This window comes from Heloderma suspectum, chromosome 5 (genome assembly GCF_057233095.1).
Source record: "Heloderma suspectum isolate Gila_16-S chromosome 5, 16-S_ref, whole genome shotgun sequence".
In the NCBI taxonomy this organism is placed as follows: domain Eukaryota; kingdom Metazoa; phylum Chordata; class Lepidosauria; order Squamata; family Helodermatidae; genus Heloderma; species Heloderma suspectum.
Window position 1 is genome coordinate 45,790,290 of NC_139462.1, and position 21,534 is coordinate 45,811,823.

The 21,534-nt window shown below is 45.0% G+C and overlaps 1 protein-coding gene across 2 annotated transcripts; it reads left to right on the forward strand.

Annotated features, from left to right (window-relative positions):
* Nucleotides 1-700: 700 nt before the first annotated feature.
* Nucleotides 701-11,076, forward strand: LOC146343844 (uncharacterized). 2 transcript variants are annotated; one of them, XM_084855917.1, is made up of 3 exons: nucleotides 701-844; nucleotides 2,674-2,703; nucleotides 7,674-11,076. In XM_084855917.1, the coding sequence occupies exons 1-3, from the start codon at nucleotides 761-763 to the stop codon at nucleotides 8,307-8,309; spliced, it is 750 nt and encodes a 249-aa protein (XP_084712043.1). In that variant the 5' UTR covers nucleotides 701-760; the 3' UTR covers nucleotides 8,310-11,076. The 2 variants fall into 2 exon arrangements, with proteins under 2 accessions (XP_084712043.1, XP_084712042.1); XM_084855916.1 differs by having other exon boundaries at nucleotides 701-853; nucleotides 7,674-8,853.
* Nucleotides 11,077-21,534: the final 10,458 nt, after the last annotated feature.

The following is a 21,534-nucleotide window of genomic DNA, read 5'->3' on the forward strand; positions in this document are numbered from 1 at the left end:
ATTCATTATATTTCTGTACCACCAATAGCCAAAGCCCTCTGGGTGGTTCAAAAATTCAAAACATAAAATACGTGATAGAACAGTTATCTTTCTCATTCTTTTACAACCTAAAACCAATAAAGATTGTAAAGATCAATGAGTAATTGTTGGTTCTGTCTGTCACGTGCCAAATAGTTCAAAATTCAGTGAAACCTTATATGATTAATTTTAATTTTACAGAAAAGATCAGGTTCATTGTATATGCAATGCAGTGTGTGCGTGTGTGTGTGTTTACCAACCATAACTATGGGTGGCCCAAATGGGCCACTTACAATGAAATATATATTAATGGGTAATATTTAATTCCAATTGTCATTTTTTGTACATTGTTCAAATCCTCAGTAAAAGATTACAGCATTCCCCCACAAACATCACTCTTGAACAACTATTTCAATATATATTCAGGGTTGTATCAGGACCTCCTGCTTTATTATTCTTAGATATTCTTGGTATTGGTACTGCTCAAGGATCCAGGAAGAGAAATAGGAAAACATTAACAAGACAGGAAAGAGATAAGGACAAGGAAAAGGGAATGAGAAATGTGCATTAATGGGCATATGGAGGGGAGGGTTAATGTAAGAGGAGGAAGTATTTGGTCACCTTTAAAGCATTTATTGCTCTGAGTTAGGTATAAGAAGGAAACCTAGACGTGGGTAACATCACAATAGGGTCTTAATAACCCAAAGAAGCTCTGCTTCAGAGAGACGAAGATCTAGACACAATGAGGCTGCATTTGCTAGCTGCTGTTCTCCTCTTCTGTCTTCTAGCCCTGGAGAGGTCCAGAGCAGTTCCATTAAATACAGAGGTAAGGCTGGTGAGTAATTTTAGATGGGAACCTAGTGAATATTTTTAGAGGTTACTCAGGAATTTTCAACAGTATGTCTCAGTGAGTAACATCCCAGGGACTTTTTTAAAATCCTGGCTTATTTTGCCACTTCCGCTGCAAGTGGCAATGACTAAACAACCTGTGGATCCTCCCGGGGTTAGCATTGCATCTGACTTGTCTCCCCACACCCTCCGACATCCCAGAGAAAGAACCCAAGGTTCTTTAGCCTGGATTCAAAGATGCGCAGAAAACTTTTGTGCACTTTTCCTCTTGTTGGGGGGGGGGGGCATAGGATAGAGGGGATTCACCCCTCCAAGGGCAGAGTCAGTGCTCCAACCTTGGAAGGGGGAGTCAGAGATCCACCCCCCCACCAGTGCAGAAAGAATAACTCAGGCTGCCCTCTGAGGTCAGACAAGCAACCTCGGAGAGGGGGGAGAGGGTCATTTCAGTGGGTGGGGTGGGGAGGAGTAGCCAGAGGCACTTCCAGCCTCCTTCTCTCCCTCTCTGAAGTGCCATCACTAGATGGGCAAAAAAGCCCATCTAGTGAAAAATGCAGGGCCGGAGAGTGGGGATCACCTCCGCCGTTCCTCTTGCCCCACATTGGATGATTGGAAGTTTTCGAGTTCAGGGGTGTCCAATCATCAAGGTCACAATCGATGGGTTTGTGACCTTAATTTCTGCCAAAACACCTCCAGGATTCAGCCAAGGAGTCTGTTTTCAATACTAGGTTTAGGTTATAGAGAAACTACCTCTGAGCATGTACCAAGTGTTTTTAGCTCACCACTGCTGCTAGAAATCATGCAAAAAAGAAAACCCTAATGACAAAGCTTGCATAAGATCAGGCTGAAGGGGTAGCCAAGTCAGTGAACTGGAATGGGGTCGGCATTTTATTTAGCCAGCAAACCTTCCTGCAAAAGTAACTTGGGCTGCAACCCTTTCCTGGAAGTAAGCCCCATTGAACGTATTGAAACTTACTTCTGAGTAAGACATACATAGGATTGTATAAATTAACAGAATTTATATCTCCTCCCACTCCAAATTTCCTGTTTTTATTAAAATGTGTTGTTCCATTGCTGGATAACAGCATCTGACAAACAAAACAGTCCCAGATATCTTCCTCTGCAACCATGTGAACCCACTTTTCTCAGAGTTGGGTGGGGAGGAGGAGGAGAAAAACAAACCCTCCTGCCTATTTGTATAAAGTCGAATACAGTTCAGAACTTCTCTTACCCACCACCCTCCCCTCTTGAGAATTCCCCAAGACTTGCTCTCGATGGAATAAAGAAGAGAAAGAAAGACCAGGATCGGGGGAGGGGAAAAGGGGGAAAGAAGAATGGGGACTGGAAATGGAGTGTGGGGAGAGGGAGAATTCCCCAAGCCGGCTCCTTTCAGAGGGGTAGCACTTCAGAGGAATGCAGGGCAGGGGAGGCTTGCACATACCTTAATGAACTTTATGAGGTGAGGTGGCAAAGGTGCTTTTTAAAAGTTATGCACCTGCTGGTAGTGCCATGAGGCACTCTGCATGCAGCCTCCCACGCATTTCCAGAAGCATAACGTCACATTGTCCTATTTGTCCTTTCGGTATAATTTGCTGCCTGCAGCTATATGGGAAAAGTTAAAGGTGATTGGGGCAGGGAGGGGGAGGAAAATTTGTCGAGGCTAATTAAATCCTTTGCTGTGCTGAAGCCACTGAATGTCTGCAGATGCCAAAAGTTCCAGTTTGGGGCAGTAAAATCAGATGTAGTTTGGCTCTTCGTTTCCTTTTGAAATGAACAAGTTCAGAAGTTGTCCACTTTTTTCCCCTACAGAGACGTGGACAAAAAAACAATTTGAATGAGGTAAGTCTGGTCAAGATAATATTTTCCCTGAAATGCCTTTTGTACAAAGTCTAGTGAATGATTATTCTCCTGATGTTGGGTCATGTGAAGGGGTTGACTTTGTCAGGAATAATAATTACCACAGCAAAAGTCCTCTTCCTGCTGCTAACAGGGCTCCTTCCGAAGGGCACTGCAATCCTTCCCGACAAGCATGTCAGCTATATTGTTGCTAAAACATTTTCCATATCTGACAGTCACTTTCCCAGCTTTCATCTTTATATTCTCCAGCCTTTGACAATATACTCTGTAAGGGTGGTAGTAGAGACAGTCTTCCTTGGGCTTTGTCCTGACTTAGATTGTCCTTTTTTAAAGCCCTGCATATAAGTTCAGGGAATTCCTATATTGTGACTGCATTCTTATACCCACTTACCTGGGAGTAAGCTCCATTGAGCTCAATGGAACACACTTCTGAGTAGATGCGTATAGGATGTTGCTATATGCTATCTTGTGAACCTCTATGTCTTAGATGAGGGGTGAGCTACATGTGCCTCCCCCCTATACTTTTTTGCAGCCCCCATCACTAAAATTCAGTGACAATTCAGTGGTAGGGATTTCTGTGGTTGGTGGGTGTGCAGCCCCCAGTGGGCTCCAGCAACTGGAAATTGGCCCCTGCACTCTCAGAGGCTGCCCACCTGTCTTAGACACATACACCATCACTATTCTCAGTTCTCTCCTTGTGACCGAGACCATTATGCAACCAGTCAAGTACTTCTCATTTTCCTATTACTGGGAATGTTGCCACAGCTCCTTGACTTGGGCTAATGATCCAACCTATGGTAACAAATTTATTTTGCTGCTATGGCTGCTGTTGTTAGACTGTTCAATCCAAAGTGTTGGTTCTAAGGTTAGGTGTCCAGTTCTCCAATCAGTTGTTTTGGCATGAGATGTCGATTCAAGCTCCAATTATGCTTCTTGTGAACAAGTTGTGAGGAGTTCCTCATAAGCCGAGGTCACAATTTTGCAAATCATCAGTTTCTTCTAGCACTGACTTCAGTAAAAAGATGCCAATTTGTGTTATCTGTTCATCATCCGGTTATTTTGAGCCTGGATTATGTAAACTTAGAATCATAGAATCATAGAATAGTAGGGTTGGAAGGGGCCTACAAGGCCATCGAGTCCAACCCCCTGCTCAGTGCAGGAATCCAAGTCAGAGCATCCCTGACAGACGGCTGTCCAGCCTCATCTTGAATGCCTCCAGTGTGGGAGAGCCCACCACCTCCCTAGGTAATTGGTTCCATTGTCGTATTGTTCTAACAGCTAGGAACTTACGTTGATCACAAACATTGAGCAACTAACATCCAGTTTTAGAAATTAATGGGAAACTGTTATTTTCTCTGCTGGAAAAGAAAGGGGATAGTCAGTATTATATATGAAATAATATATAATATGTTCCAGACCAAATGCCAAAACACAACATGCCCTATAACCCCGATATTCTCCACTCTTAGATTTCAGTGTGATATTGTTGTATCGACATCACGGAGGATGTTAACGACACACTTTGTTATTGTTGTTTTGCTGTCTTTTAATTTGGGAAGCTTCAAGGGTTAATAAAACAAGTTTTGACATTATGAAGTTCAGTAGGAGCATCATACTTCCAATACACTTAGTCCTACATATGCTGCTCTGTTTCTTTGAAAATACAGGTTTATATCTAACCCACTCCACACACATACACACACACATGCCCCGTGTATCCCATACAGGATAGTGTAAAAGACAATAATGGGGTGAGTTTCAGTCTAAAGGAGATATTTTTTCTTGAATCCCTTCTCATATGAAGCCAGTATGGGATTATTCACATTGTGATTGGCATTGCACACTAAAACAAATGCCTGAACTTTCTTTGAAATTGGCTCAAACTTCCAGTAGGCTGCCAAGTTATACCCTCAGTTTGCGCTGAATTTAATTTGAGAATAAACAGTGCAGTGGGCCTTCTTTTCTCCTTTTGTCCAAGATCAAAATTTTTAAAAATGGATGTTTTTTTAAATGCACAGAATATTTATTTGCTCTTGTTCCCAATTTATCCTAGTAAGAGAGACAACAGTGGGTTACACAAATCCCTTGAGAGCCTGTGGGAATCTTTCGTCCTCCCATTGTGGAATTAATGGGGAACTCAGTTCTCTTGCTCCTGTCCTCTAATGCATAAGCCACAGCTCCACTACAAATTTAAACTAGCTTGGCAGTGTTTTAATTGTCACAGGTTTCCCCAAACAGCCCTGGACAGTGTAGTATTGTTGGAGTGCTTGGAGAGGATCTACACTTCAGCCCTGTTTGTTTGTTTGTGAGGCGCCGCTTCCCTCCAAGGCCAACAAAACTGAAGCTGCTCCAGAACAAGGCTTCGTTGGCAACTCATGTTTTAGATACAACATGTGCCCATGGCCTTTGTATCTCCAAACAGCGCCCTTTGGTTTCATTTCTGTAAATCAGGGGTGCCGAACCTCTTTCTGCCTGAGGGCTGAATTCCATTTTGGAGAAGCTCTCTGAGACCACATTCCAGACAGCAGAAGACAAAAGGGGGTGGGGCCAAAAAACAAAAAATGCCAGCATATTTTAGCCTAAAGGTTTGTACTGCCAGTAATGAAGCCTTCAGAGAGGCATTTCAACCCTTTAGAATGGTGAAGAAACTGCACAGAAGCCAGTGGTTGAACAAAAGGGGTAGCGCCAAGGGAAGGGGGTGTGGCCATTTGGGCACTCCAGGAGAGCTGGATTGGGACCCCTGGGGCCAGATTTGGCCCTTAGGGCTGAGGTTCTGCACCCTCATTCCAACTGCTTCAGGGGAGAGGGGGACAGAATGCGGCTGAGTGACTAACAGGAAACACTTCTATGACATGTGACATACAAACTGATCAAAAACCATGGGGGAGGGGGCTGCAAAGGAAGAGGAAGCATCCCCCCTTGGAGAATTCCCCTTTTACATGAAGCACTGCACATATCCTTCTGAAATGTTGCAGGTTTCTTAGTTAGGGCTTTTTCACATGGAGGTTTTATCCTGCTATTGAGATTGCTCACTCACAGAAGTTTGCGGGTCCTTTTCATGATGTCGTCAACCTCCAGGGCACATCCAGAGGGATTTCCTGGTTATTCCATGTTAAATAGATCTGGAAATAATGAAGTATTAAAATACATCAGATTGTTGCACTATTAAAACAGCTACTAAATGGCACTGTTTCATTGAGTCCTATGGAAACTTGATAGGGATGGGGGAGAATTTCTCCCCGAAACTTCGGGGGGCCGAGCGCCAACGCATTCGGTCCTCCGAAGGTTGTTCGGGGAGAACTTCTCCGCCTCCTGCCCCCCGCCCCCCCCCCGGGATGGGACTTACCTTTCACGAATGTCCCTCCCGGCGGCGGTGGTTTGGCAGGTCTTCGTCAGGGGCAGGGGCGGCAGCCGGTCTTTCGACCAGCTGCCGCCGCCGCCATTACAAGCAAAGTAAAAAAAAAAAAACGCCCCTGTGATAGGCTACGTAATGATTAACGTAGCCTATCATGGCTAGATTTGCAAAGTCAGCCGTGATTGTTGTTGTTGTTCAGTCGTTCAGTCGTGTCCGACTCTTCGTGACCCCATGGACCATAGCACGCCAGGCCTTCCTGTCCTGCGTTCTCTCCCGGAGCGTGCTCAAGTTCATATTCATTGCATCCGTGATGCTATCTAGCCATCTCATCCTCTGCCGTCCCCTTCTCCTTTTGCCTTCAGTCTTTCCCAGCATCAGGGTCTTTTCCAAGGAGTTTTCTCTTCGCATTAGGTGGCCAAAATATTGGAGCTTCAGCTTCATTATCTGTCCTTCCAATGAGCAGTCAGGGTTGATTTCCTTTAGGATGGACTGATTTGACCTCCTTGCAGTCCAGGGGACTCGTAAGAGTCTTCTCCAGCACCACAGTTCGAAAGCATCAATTCTTCGGCGCTCAGCCTTCCTTATAGTCCAGCTCTCACAGCCATACATTTACTACGCAAATAGCGTTGCCCTTATTTTCGCCGTAGTCTACGTAAATCTTTACGTAGACTACAGGGACCAAATAAGGAATGCGAATGGCGGCTCCCTATGGGGGCCGCCATTTGCGTACGCCTTTTTTTTTTTTTTTTCAAAGTCACCCATGATAGGCTACGTGATGATTAACGTAGCCTATCACGGCTGACTTTGCAGATCTAGCCGTGATAGGCTACGTTAATCGTTACGTAGCCTATCACAGGGGCGTTTTTTTTTTTTCTTTTGAAGTTCGCGGCCGGGGAGACGGGGCGCTTCTCCCCGGCCTGAATTTCGGCTGGGCGAGGAGGGAAGCCTCCCCCCCCCGGCCTGAACTTCGGGGGGAGCAGCGAAGCGCCTCCCCCCCACCACGAAGCAAGCTGCGAGAGAAGGTAAGTGACTTTCGTGCACCCCTACCTGAAAATTAAAAACTTCCCCTCTCAGCAATCACTTGCTCACCATCTGGGGGCCTGCTGTAAACACGGAAAGTCTCCATAATGGTAGGACTGCAGATTTTTTCTTTAACGTAAAGGCAGCCTTAGAGACACCTCTAGGATGCTTGTAATTTTAAGAACAATTATCCAGAAGGAACATAGGGGGATACACATGTAATCTTTTGGAGAACTTCAACATATCAAGGCTACTCTTGCAGAAACTCCTCTGGGGCTATTGTTCTGAAAACTGAAAGACTTGATCCCCTTGGAAAGGACAATATAGCATACAATGTATGTGATCTAACAGTGAGCTACAGTCCCTCCCTTAAATATGGGGAAAAGATTTGTATGTGTACCAGACTCTGAGGAAGCTTCAGGTTTTAAGAAAAAAGATCAACATTTGGCATGGATAAGAACATAGGGACCTAGTTAGTCTCTCAAGAAACTGTACACTAGGGCTTCTTTCTTGTGCTGTTTTCAGTTTCTCCTTGAAATTGAGAGGCTTAGAACTAAACTCCATTTTTACTCTGCAGGAAAGTAAAGAAGACAGAGACAAAGAAGATGCAGATGATGAAAATGATGACGAAGCAGATGCCAGTGATGACAAAGATGGTGATGACACAGGTGTTGACTCAGATAAGCACATAAGAAGACCACGCAGAGATGTCAGCAATGAATCAGATCACAGCAGTGACAATGATAGTGATTATTCAGATGAGCACATAAGACGACCACACAGGGGTGACAGCAGTGAATCTGACAACAGCGATAGCAAAGATCGTGATGATGATTCAGCTGAGTACAGAAGAAGGCCACGGAGAAGTGACAGCAATGAATCCGACGACAGCGATAGCAAAGATCGTGATGATGATGATTCAGCTGAGTACAGAAGAAGGCCACGGAGAGGTGACAGCAATGAATCCAGCTACAGTGATAGCAAAGATCGTCATGATGATTCAGCTGAGTACAGGAGAAGGCCATGGAGAGGTGACAGCAATGAATCCGATTACAGCGATAGCAAAGATCGTGATGGTGATGATTCAGCTGAGTACAGGAGAAGGCCATGGAGAGGTGACAGCAATGAATCCAGCTACAGCGATAGCAAAGATCGTGATGGTGGTGATTCAGCTGAGTACAGGAGAAGGCCACGGAGAGGTGACAGCAACTAATCCGATGAGAGCGATAGCAAAGATCGTGATGATGACGATTCAGCGGAGTACAGAAGAAGGCCACGGAGAGGTGACGGCGATGAATCAAACAGTGATGGAGATGATAATCATGATACAGATAATTAATATGGTGGTGACATAGAAGATGATTCAGACTAGCTTGATTATGTAGATTAAGTTGCTTTACCAAAAACTAGGCTCCAATATCAAATTAATTGCAAAAGAAACCAGACCTGTCTCATTGAATTCATAGAAGCAATGTATTTAACATATCAAAAATCTAGAAAATTATTAGGGGGACATTTCCAAAATTGGAAATTCCAAAGATGGCTGCTACTGTAATGTCATCTAGAATTGAACTTTGGCAAATACATACACAGCTATCATGTGCTTCAGGAAAATCCATCTGTTGCTTTCCACCTAAATATATGCATGTAATTCTGTTAAAACAACTAAGATTCTTGTGGCATCTTAAAGACTGACATTTATAATTTTGTTAATTATTTTTCTAAATTAAAACTGATATAAGTGTATGTCTGTGTTTAAAGCTGTGAATCTATGAGGGATTTTCTATCCAGTGCTGCCACAACCCATGAAGAAACCGCTCATTCACTGGGCTATCCCAGCTATGTGGTTTCTTATTTTAGCAAGTGCTTATATCTCAAGGCCTAAGGAACTCTCTGCCACTATAACTCAGAGTTCCACAAACTGACCCTTTTCCATTGCCACCAATTTTCTTAGAATACTTAAAAAGCTCCTAGTAGCTTGGTATGATAGGCACCAGCACTAAAGATATGATGAACTATTAAACAAATTACTTTCTTAAAGGGATTTTTTGTACATAAGGGAATACGAATACTTACTTTGGGTTTTTCAAAAGAATGCTTGCTGACACTTCTTAACAACTCAAGAGACACTGTTGCTAATACAAGCCTCCTAGGGCACAATCCTGTCAAGACAGGCGGCTGCCTCCAAACTAAGAGGCAACCACCTATCCAAGGCTAGGCAGGAGAGGCACGGGGGGGGGGGGGAATCATTCCCTCTGCACCTCTCTGCCTTGCTATTTTCGCTAGACAGCCATTTTCTGCTGAGTAGCCGGGGGGGGGGGGGCAGTGACTGGGAGAGGAAGCTGCCGTTTGACACATTGGATGTGTCGTACGCTCAGCACCGCTCTCCTTGCCCTGGAACACCCCCAGCCCCAGCCCTTTTCAGTAGCTCCGCACTCCTTTTGTAAGCACAGAGGATGGGGCTTCTCCATGCTGCCTCAGAGGCAGCGCAGATGAGGGGGACAGTCAGTTTTCCAGGAACCGACCTCAGCACACGGGCTCCAAGGTCGGTTCCAGGAAATGAGTATATCCTATGGCCCTCTAGATAGCATCTAGTGGCCATAGGATTGCTCCCTTAATAACTTCTTTTACCTCAGGCCAAATTCCCTAAACCTCCACCCCAGCCAAATACAGTAATACACCCACGACAACAAGGTCCAGCTCTTGGATACAGTCTTCCTCTGACTCCCCAAACTCCTCCTGTTGTATTCCTGGATGCTTGGACCATTTATTTTGGTTTTAGTACCTTCTTGTGTAATCTTCTTCTGGCAAAATCTTAGGGCAGCCTCCTGGCATAACACAGCCACCTACTCCCTAACTTCATCAGCCACGTATGATCATCCGAGAGAGAAGGAATAGCTTAATATTCATGTCTTATTCATTTTCTCTTCATCTTTCTCCTAGACCTTCTGTAACACCACTCACTAACCAGCAGACCTTCTCCCTGACTCTCCATACAGACTCCTTGAATCCCTGTCAAATCCTTAACTGTCATTTCTGAACTGCTCTTTTCCACCTAGGATCCCCAGCTAATCAAAATTGAATTTATCTGATCCAGCCCCAACCTATAAATACTGAAAGCGATCATTCCTCTCTCCTGCTTCAGAACATCACCAGGCTGCTTCAACTAAAACAGGCCTTCAACACAGTAAGAACACTAGGCCTCAGACCTATACAGATACATTATAGCCTCTTGGAGGCTACACACTGTATTTACAGAACAACAACAGTTTTATATATATATGGCATTTCTTCACATTATCCAAGTCCCAAAGACCTAAAATCAGTTGAATTTCAGAAGTCTGTTGTTCCAGATTCATTTTAACTTTTCTTAAGGACAATATTTACAAATGAAGACACAGAACTGAAATTAGCTATTCAGGGTAAGGCCTTGTACAAGCAGCTCGATTTATGAGCTACGGTTGCTCCACTGCTGATAGGCCTGGGTGTGCAATTACACCATCATTTTGTATCAACATTTATGATTGAAATGCTGCATAAATTTGGCTTTTGTTCACCTTATTCTGAGGTTAGGAATTTTGAAATGGGTGCTGCCATATCACACAGCACAGACGTTCTTAGCACTGTTCCAATTCAGTGCATCAAGTACATAACAGACAATGTATATCATGTCAGCAGGACACTGGATGAAAACCATACTTTTCATGGATTGGGTATAAATGCAGCAATTACACCAGCAAACGTGCATCATAAACTAGCCACAGGGGCATGGTAGCTGGTGCCCATTGAGGCTGATGGGGTAGAGAGCAGAGCAGGTCACTGTAGGCAGAGCCAACAAGAGTGGGGAAAGTTGTCAGACCCAGAGACCTGCAGCATGCCCAAGGTGCATAAGAGTGTACAGGCAAGTCAACCAAAAAAGGATTGCAAATGCTTATTTCAGAGCAGGAACAATTGTCACACCCAGAGGCCTGTAGCATGCTGAAAAAGACACAAAACAAAGACACTTGTGAAAGCAAGTGAACAAGAAAAAATAACGACACCAGGATACTGGACTGAAACATTACTTTCCATGGAAAGGCTATAATTGCAGCAATTACGCCAGTGGTCATGCGTCATACAGCTACCAAGAGTACATGTAACCCTGCATTATATAACTGTGGTTGGTTCTATTCCTGCAAGCTTCTTCAATAAACCTTTCAATGGAACAAATGTCATACCCTACCAGCAACTTGCACACCACATTATGGACCATGACCCCATATGGAAACCTGACTTGTTATGGAAACTGTCATGGCCATTACATTCTCCAAGAACTGAATAGTCTGGGATGATGCATGATTCCTACACCCTGGGAAGTCTACTGTCATATTTCTATCAATGACAGGTCTCGGTGTTAAGGGCATGGCATGAATTTACTCAACTCTAACTGTTGTGTACAAAGAAGCTAGGAGTTACCACATCATCCCAATCCTATCCTTCGACCTCTGTGGTGAAAAGCCCAATTAATTTTACACTGTGGGCTTGAAACTCTTTCACACAGAATTGAGTTTTCTTGGATGCTTGAGTATTTGAGGACTACAAGATCAGGACTACAAGATGTCCTTAAGCTGTTTTATGCTTCCAGTAGTTAGTGAGTTGCTTATTACTCAATCAACAGTGCTCTTAAGATATGTTAAGTGGCAAGGCCATTTCACATGATGTAAGAGGTCACTTCTTAGTAGATGCTGCATTAAATATTATAATTATACAAGCAGCAACAGCAAGATATTCCATAAAGCTAGGTAGCTGTGATGCAGGTGAAGGTATCAGTGCCAATCATGAATGAGTAGGCAGTTGCTCCAGTGAAGAATTAACCTCAGGGACTGAGGATGATGACTTGACCAAAGCTGCTTTACTGTATGATGAGATGATGGTAAATGAACTAAGCATAGAGGAGCTGTCCTCCACAGATGCACTATTGAGATGCCAGCAAAGAATTAACACCACAAAGTTGTAACACTTATTACAAATAATGCTTTGAGCTTATACATATAGATCATGGGTGCACAACATTTTTGGCCTTGAGGGCCACATTGGGTATCTGCTGAAGTGGCAGGGGCTACACATACATGCGCAGACACACACATACATGTACACATACATACATACATACATACAATTCATCCCAACCCACTCTTTCACACACAGACACCCCTCTTCCCTGCTGTCTCTCCCTCTCTCTCTCCCTCCCCCCCCCCACAGACACAATCACCCCCTCTCTCACATACATGTTTCTCACATGGACCCTCTCTCACACACACATGCCTCTCACCCCCCCTCTCTCACACACACATATATACCTCTCTCACACAAAACATACACTGTCTCACATATAACCCCCTCTCTATATCACACACATATACACTCTTCTCCCTCACAAACGGTTAGGAATGAATCTGAGCATATATATAGATATGTTTAGTAGCTTGGATTCAGAATGGGAACAGCCAGAACAGCGGGAGGCTCCCTCCCTAGGGAGCTCAGATATGGCAAGGCCTTCTTCCCAAGACCTTGACCCACAGATGGCTCAGCCTGAAGGGCCCCCCCTTTCCTCCTCCATAAGAACGCAGGTTTCGGGGGAGGAGGAGAGTGAGGGGTGTGACTTGAGGGATGCTAGGGTCTGTTGCAGAGTGAAGCAGGAAAAGTTAGAGGCAGAGCTCAGACACTCCACCAAGTTGGCTATGTGTGAAAGCCTACGTAGGAGGGAGCCACTATAAGGGAGAGGCATCCCTCCTAAGCTAGTCTGGCCAAGTAGTTCTTGTTCAGACTGCTGGCAACTTCTCTAACTTCCACTTCAGCTCTTCTATTGATATTTGTAATTGTGTGGAGTAGCTGTTTTCATTGTACTCTTGAGTTTCCTAGAATTTGCATTTGTAAGGAAGCTCGTCCTTAACTAATAAAGTAGTGAGCCTGAAGCCTTGTATCCTGGAGTGTGTTGATTGCAAAGGGGGAGGACAAAGGAACATCACACACACACACACACACACCCCGCTACCACTCACCCCAGCAGGAACAGATCTTAGTCTTGTCTCAATAGTATCTGTTTCATCTCACAGCATGAAGGTGGTGAAACCACCTTAATACAATTACCACCACCCCCAAAGGAAGGAAAGAAAACATGCTCTAGGAATGGGACCTATGGTTCCTATCATAGAAGCATTATTCCTAGATCATCCCCAGAGTGTCTTAGGAAGCGGACAGGAACCTTCAAGCACTGCTTCCAGGGACAATCTAAGAATGGCAGGAGCCACAGAGACTATTCCTAGAATGTTTTCCTCCCCCTTTCTTTTCCCCTCTTTTCGAGTGGCAGCAGAAGTTGGGGTCTGAGGAGCACCAGACAGGGTTTTGGGGGTGCACTTTTATAGTTAAGACAATGATACAGATGATTACAGAGACAATCATGATGATGCAGAGGATAAAGATGGTGATGATGCAGGCAAGCATGACAATACAGACAATGATTTAGATGACCCAGGCAACAATGATTGTGATGATGGCAAAACAGATGGTGATGATGCACATGACAATGATGCAGATGAAGATTCAGATAAGCACGATGATGATGATGGGGATAACGATGATACAGGTAACTTAGATAGTGATGCAGATAATTCAGGTGAGTATGACAATGATGATGACACAGATGATGGAGACCATGATGATGATACAGATTATGAAGATGGGAATGACAATGAGACAATGGGCCAGTTCTCACGATTGCAGTGAGGGAGCTTGTTTCCCCCACTGCACATGCTGGTCGCATACTGCTGGATTCCCCTAATTGCCCTTGTTGGCATGGTTTGCCATCTTGTCCAAACTCAAGTGGCATGACTTATTGGGGGGGGGGAGCAGTGATTCTCAAATAACCCAACAGCCCATGGGTTATTTAAGGGTTTCTGCCCTCTCAAACAAGCCATGCTGTTGCCTGGGCTTGGACGACACAGCAAGTTATGCCAGCAGGCGTAATTAGGGACATCGGGCTGGCACTTGACTGGCATGCAGAGTGGGGTTAACAAGCCACTGTGGCTTGTTAATCATGGCTAAATCATGCAAACGGGGTCACAGTGATGAGCATGACAACACAGATGATGATGAGGCAGACCATGGCAATGATGCAGATTACCTAGGGAGGTGGTGGGCTCTCCCACACTGGAGGCATTCAAGACGAGGCTGGATAGCCATCTGTCAGGGATGCTTTGACTTGGATTCCTGCACTGAGCAGGGGGTTGGACTCGATGGCCTTGTAGGCCCCTTCCAACCCTACTATTCTATGATTCTGTGATGATGCAGGCAACAATGATTCAGATGATGACAATGGGCTTTTCTACATGAGGCTGTTAATCTGCTACTTTCGGTTTTGTTGCAGAAGTGAGATCGAAGCACTATACAAGGAGTGTTTCCTTTCCTGCTTTTCCATTACATAACCTCTAGGTGGCCCTCTAGTATAGCAGAATAGCACAAATACACAAGAGGAAATCTTTTTTTCTTTCACAAATCAGAAATAATGTTCCATTTTCCCTGCGCTAAAAAAAACTTGTGGAAAATGCTGTTTACAAACAGACGCAAAACTGGAGGGTCATGTCATCATCTAAAGAACCAATAAACAACCCTTAGTAGGGAATGATGAGTGCACAACAATTGCCTCGTGTATCAAAGCTCAGTGATGGAGATTGTGATTCTGATGATCACAGTGATGAAGATGATGCAGATGATAGTGATGCAGATGGTGACAATGCTAACAATAATGATTCAGATGGCGACAATAGCAGTGATGCTGATGATCCAGATAAGCACGATCACACAGATGATTCAGATGATCATAGTGATGAAGATGATGATGCAGATGATGATTCAGATGAAGACAAAGATAAAGATGAGTAGAAGTAGGGCTATGGTGAGTTTCAGTCTTTGGGGATGCTTCAAGGTTTAAGAAAATATCTCAGAGTTCAGCATTATGAAGCTGGATGAGAACACAGAGACCAAGGTAGTTTCCTCAAACAATTCTGTCTTGTAGGACTCTTAGTTTCTCTTTTAAATTGAGAAGTTTAGAAGTAATCCTCCCTTTTCCCCTCTGCAGGAAAGTAGACAAAGCAGTAAATCTCTGGCTGATTTCTCCTGTATATCCTTCTTCTCCCTTACTGTAGTTGAAGTTAAAGTTGAATTGCTCAGGGTACTCTAGGGCTTAAGCCAGGAATGACAATGATATAATTACAATGTCCCTTCACATCTCTTTCTTTTGTGCTGTAAATCTTAGTTAGAAAAAAAGTCTGTTACTACTAATCATAATTTCTTTTGCTTTTCAGAGTTGAAGGTCAGACCAAAAACAGGTAAGAAAATTAACTTAGTAAATTAGTATTCACAGATGGGAGTTTATTGTTTGGGGATTCGCTTCTGTTAAGATTAGCCCAAATTCTGATCCATCCCACTCCATTATAGTAAAAAATGTTGCGACTCTCCAGTGGACTGGATTCAACACATGTAAAAGGTTGATGAGATCTTGGTTCTAATTCACATGGGCAAAGTGCAATGTGGTGGATGCTTGAAGGCAAGTACATGAGGTCAGTCCTCATGGCAAGCTCTTTGTGCAAAGCAGCTCAGGACTGTGAGTTCAACCATGCCATGCCCACTGCAAGAAGAAAGCATAAGAAAAGCCCTGCTGGATCAGACAAAGGGCCCATCTAATCCTGGATCCCATTTCCAACACTGGCCAGCCAGATGCCTGCAGAAAGTGCACCAGGAGGGCATGAAGGCAGCAGCTCTCCCCAGTTCTTAGGGCCCAGCAGTGGCCTGGTGGAAACTGTCAATTGGCATTAACTATTTCATTGTAAGGCAGAAGTTCTCAGACTGTGAGCTGGGGCCCCATTCAGAAAGCACAACACACTGGGGATGTTGGAGAGATGATGACAAAGTAGATTTGTCATTTACTTTTGTCATCAAAGAGGAGGGAACACAATGGGCTGGTTTGCATGACAAGACAACCTGTCATTGGTTATTTTCTTCGGTTGGTGGCCCAGCTGTGCCCCTATCTCGACAGGGATAACCTGGCTTCAATTGTCCATGCTCTGGTAACCTCCAAGCTAGATTACTGCAATGCACTCTATGTGGGGCTGCCTTTGAAGGCAGTTCGGAAGCTGCAGCTCGTGCAAAATGGGGCAGCCAGATTGATAATGGGGACCAGAAAGTTTGAACATATAAGACTGACTCTGGCCCACTTGCACTGGCTGTCTGAATGTTTCTGAGCCTGACTGAAGGTGCTGGTTTTAACCTATAAAGCCTTACACAGCTTGGGACTGCCATACCTGATGGAGCGCCTCTGCCAACATGAACCTACCCATACATTACGCGCAACATCTAAGGTCCTCCTCTGGGTGCCTACTCCAAGGGAGGCTTGGAAGACAGCAACAAGAGAGAGGGCCTCCTTGGTGGTGGCCCCGCAATTATGGAATGATCTCTTAGCGCCAGCATTGCTATCTTTTTGGCGCCAGGACTTTCTCTTTTCTCAGGCATTTGGCAGCATGTGATGAGTTTTAATTGATCCTGGATTCGTTTTATGGTTTGGTTGATGGCTCGAAGTTGTTTTCAGATATACGTTGTCTCTATGTATACTGTCTGCTGTATGTTTTTTTATGTTTTTAAATATTGCATATTGTCTTTTAAATGTTTTTAATCTTTGTAAACCACCCAGAGAGCTTTGGCTATGGGGCAGTATAAAAATGTAAATAATAGTAGTAGTACTAACAACAACAACAACCCCCCAATGAGACACAGTGCATGCTGGTTGCCATTTTGCAAATGCTACCCCCTGCAACAAGCCAAGGATTATGGGAGGGATGTTTACCCATGTAAGATCCCTAATGGCTGAGTTTGGACCACATGGCAAGTCCCAATTGGGGGGTTGCATATGCAAAATGGCACCTGTGGGCACCACAGCATGTCATGTGAACTAAGGCTCTGCAAAGACCCCCTGCTTCACTTCGGATGTTGCTTCAGACCTCCCAAAGCAGCCTTGCTTGCTTCAGACTGATTCAGACCCTATCTGCTTCAGATTCAGATCCGAAGCGAGAGTCGGATATCCGAATCATTCTGATATGATGTTTTCCCATTGACTTGCATTGGAAAATAGAAACGGCCATAACATTTTTGGTTTTCATGATACATACATGAAATCTGGACACCTGCCAGCTCCCATGGAGGAGATTCCACCTGCCAAATTTCAGACAGTTTGGCCCAGTGGCGTTTGTGCTAGGCACAGATAAAATGTGCTGTTCTCAGAAATTCAAACCAAAGGTCATAAAGGATCAGGGATAATCAGAGAAGTTAGGTGTTTAAGCGGTGATTAGGAAACCATCACCATCTCTAATCTCTGCAGTACATTTCTTTGCAAATAACTCCTCTGCCCTAGTACTGCTAAATTTGGTGATCGGGGCCAGATAAAGTTGGCATCAAGGCTGTGGACTGCCAATTTGCCATCTTGGACTTAAGAGGTGGTTGATTCATGCAACTGACCTGTGGTAAAAATTTGCTGGATTTCTAAAGGCTGGTCAACTTAATGTGCCTAGCTCCATCTTTTCTAAATCCTTAATGTGCCTAGCTCCATCTTTTCTAAATCCTTCTCACTCTCTCTCAAGTACTCTTTATTGGATTTAGGGATGTATGAAAGTCACTTACCTTTCCGTGGATTATGTTGATGGGGGGGGGGAGGCATTCCGTCTGTCCCCCCGGAATCCTCGACGGGGGGGGAAGCGCTCCATTCCTCCCCCCCGGAATCCTCGAATGGCCGGCTGTGCTCCGCGGCAGCTCCGCGGAGCAGCCGGCCAGGCCTAGCCAGGCCAGAGCCGTCCGCAGCTGGATTTCCGGCCACGGAGGGCTCTGGGGAAAAAACAAACAAACCACGTATGCAAATGGCAGCGGCTATGGCCGCCACCATTTGCGTTCCTTATTTTTGGCCGTCTTAATCTACGTAAATATTTACGTAGAGTATGACGGCAAAAATAAAGGGGAATGCAAATAGCATAGCGGGCGCTGTTTGCGTCCCTTTTTGATTCACCATTGGCTATTATAATATTTACGTAGGCTAAAACGATGAATCAAAAAGGGACGCAAATAGCGCCCGCTACGCTATTTGCGTTCCCCTTTATTTTTGCCGTCGTAGTCTACGTAAATATTTACGTAGACTAAGACGGGCAAAAATAAGGAACACAAATGGCGGCGGCCGTAGCCACCGCCATTTGCGTACGTGTTGTTTTTTTTTAAACCCAGCCATGATAGGCTACGTAAATCTTTACATAGCCTATCATGTCTTTTGTTTTTTTAAAAAAACCCAGCCAAGATAGGCTACGTAAATCTTTACGTAGCCTATCATGAAATGTGTTTTTTTTTAAACAAGACTGTAAATGGCGGCGGCGGCAGCCAGTCGGAAGACCAGCCGCCACCGCCGCCGTCCGGAAGATCCGCCCCAGGTAAGTCTCGTCCCGGGGGGGATCCGCGGGGTGGCAGGCTGTTCCGCCACGGAGTTCGGGGGGCCGAATGCACTGGCATTTGGCCTCACCGAGATCCGTGGCGGAATTCTCTGACATCCCTAGTTGGATTGTAACAGTAGGGATGTTGGAGAAATCTGCAATGGTTTCAAGACCCCGAAGTTGCCTCATATTGGGCTTGCTGGCTTTGCCATACAGTGGAGTATCATTTAAATAATAGATGTAGTGCTTTGCCCACTGCATTTTGAAATGTGGATGTATGTAGTGCTTTGCTTGACCACAACACAAACACACAGAGAGAGCCACACACAAGAGCAAAAGAAAAGCAAATACAGAACTACCTACAAGCAAAGAAAAGGGTTTGTATTTTATTTTTTTTAGGGAAAAGATATAGAGTTCAAAAATGGGAAGGGAAGGAATACAGGAATTGAGAAGGGTGGGGGTGTGGGGGGAGCCAAGAACAAGGAAATTACTTTAAAAAAAATGTGTTTTTTAAATGGATTTTGCTGGAAAACTACGAAGAAAGAGTGGGAAAGAGTCCAACACACACATAACAGATCTAGCCAAATAACTTCAGAGCTCTCTCCAGTAACACCACCAGATCTGTTTCTCACAATGAACAAGTGCAGGCTCCTCCCACCCAATACATCCAGTATTCCCCCACCGCCACCACCACTGTCACTGATTGGAGACTGCTGTGTTAAGTTCAGCCCTAATTTGGCAACTAGAGTTGCCATTTGCCAAAGCTCCCTCCCTCCCTCCCTCCTCCTCCTCCTCCTCCTCCTCTCCCCCTCCCTGATCTTTTTCAAGCTGATACATTTTGGAGACAGGCTGTCTGGGCTTCAGTAGCCATCAGAATAGCTCCGAATCTCCAAGTTGGACCAAGGCGCTTCATCAGTGAGCCACTTCACTTCGGACTATCTTGGTGCTGGTCTGCTTTGCTTTAGATAGCACCAAGGCACCCCCAAAGCACCCCGATTCGCTTTGGTATTCGGATTCAGCACCGAAGTGATGCACAACCCTAATGTGAACCAGGTCCATGGCACAGAGGGAAAATAACTTCTCTACACCACAATAATGAAAAAATGCATAGTTTGAGAATCCTTCTTACAGAACAGGAGGTAGGGACTGCAGTTCTTCATATAAGTTTGTACATGAACATTTTATTGTTCAGGGGAAGGGGTATGATTGGGGCACAGAAGTAGTTGTGTATGGGGATTAATGAGTCCACAAATGCTTACAATAGGATAAACTTCATAGCATTTACCTCTTCACATAGCTTGTTACACACTCCTTGTATTTGTCCAAGCATCACTGAAATCCTTCAGCTGGAAACAGTGGCCAGATCTAAGGTAGACATTTTTTTTAAACTGTTACCGCAACGCCTGGCCCACTCTCACAGCATAGGATGCCCCCCCTTACCCTGCTATTTCTGTCTCAACATCCCATTTTCCCCCAGATCACTTTTATGATGCTTTTCGGTTATTGTAGTTTCAGTGCACTATCAAGTAATGTGTATTCCAATCTAGCAGTACTATAACTCTCACTGGTGGGAACGGCTTTAAAGCTGTGGAGCCTGTTCTGCAACATTCCCCCACCCTTTCCTTCCCTGCTCTCAAATCAGTGTACAAGACATTAATTTTTAAAAGAAAAGGTTCCAGGTTGCTAGGAAGGCAAGCTGTTCCCCCAGTGGTGGTGCAAGTGTCCCACCGCCTGAAGTGGGAGGATGCATGCTGCCACTCTCATTATTGCTGCTGTGCACCCGCCTCCCTCTCACTCTGAGGACTCAAAGTATGACCGGCAAAAGTGACCAATGTGGCTGTCCAGAGAGCCCACCTACCAGGTTCTCTTGCTCTGAGTGCCCCCTCAGAGTGAAAGATATTGCAAGGGGTTGCTCCCGGGAGCTCTGCTCGCTTGTCTCCCACTGTGGCCTTTGCCACAGCAGGAGAGTAGGTCCAGCCAGCTTGCTGGTGGGCCTTACCAGCTGTGGGGGGCAGAAGGCCTAATTCATCACTCCCCCTGTTCCACAGCCTGAGGCAGGGGATTCACACTGCCAGATGGGAGGGCTGTCTCTGCTGGCTCCTCTCAGCTGACCTCAGGCAATGGGGGAGGGATTTACCAGCAGGAAATCTTTGATGATTTTTAGGTCACTTTCCACTGTGCACCTACATAGCTGCAAAGCTGTGACAAACAACTCCATTTATTTTTACATCTGCACAGCTGTGAAGGTGTGCATGCTGTTACCAGATTGTTAAAAAGGTGCCCTGAAACAGTAGTATGACCTCCCACTTATGCCACAGTTGCAACGCTATACTGCACCTTCTGATAAATACTGATAAAATTTACTGATCGATACTGATAAAAGCCATGTGACCTGTCAAACTCCCCCTACTTCCCCCGCAATTATAACACAGTGTCTTGCACTATAAACACAGCAGATACCAGGGCCAGCCCTACCATTAGGCAAAGTGGGGCAATCACCTCGGGCAGCAGATGCTGGGAGGCAGCAGCAAGGTATTGCAGGAGAGAGTTGTGGGCTATGTGGTATGCCCTATGTTCCCTAGGCTGCCCTGCTGCCTTCAGGTGTGGTGGAGGATGCAGTCCCATTGTCAGTTGTTGAAGAAAGTTTCAACTGCCAGTCCAGTCAACTTTTGTACATGGAATGGGAGGGGCATCATCTTGTCCTTTGCTTCAGGCAGCAAAATGTCTTGGGCCGGCCCTGGCAGATACTGTGCTGTTTTCATTAACATTTGCCTACAGAGTAGCAATTGTGTTGGGGGGGGGGGGAAACCGGAAGAGAGTGCCTCAGAGAAAAAAGAAGATCCAGTGGCTGTTGCTTCAGAACTAACAGGAAAAGAACAAGAGTTGCTAAGAGGTCTACTGGCCCGATAATGTCACACCGGCAATATGAAAAAGTTGTAA

Coding starts and splice junctions, on each gene's coding strand:
- LOC146343844 (XM_084855916.1), top strand. CDS start 761: ATGAGGCTGCATTTGCTAGCTGCTGTTCTCCTCTTCTGTCTTCTAGCC. Junction 854..2,673: donor TAAATACAGAGGTAAGGCTG/GTGAGTAATTTT, acceptor TTTCCCCTACAG/AGACGTGGACAAAAAAACAA. Junction 2,704..7,673: donor AAAAAAACAATTTGAATGAG/GTAAGTCTGGTC, acceptor TTTACTCTGCAG/GAAAGTAAAGAAGACAGAGA.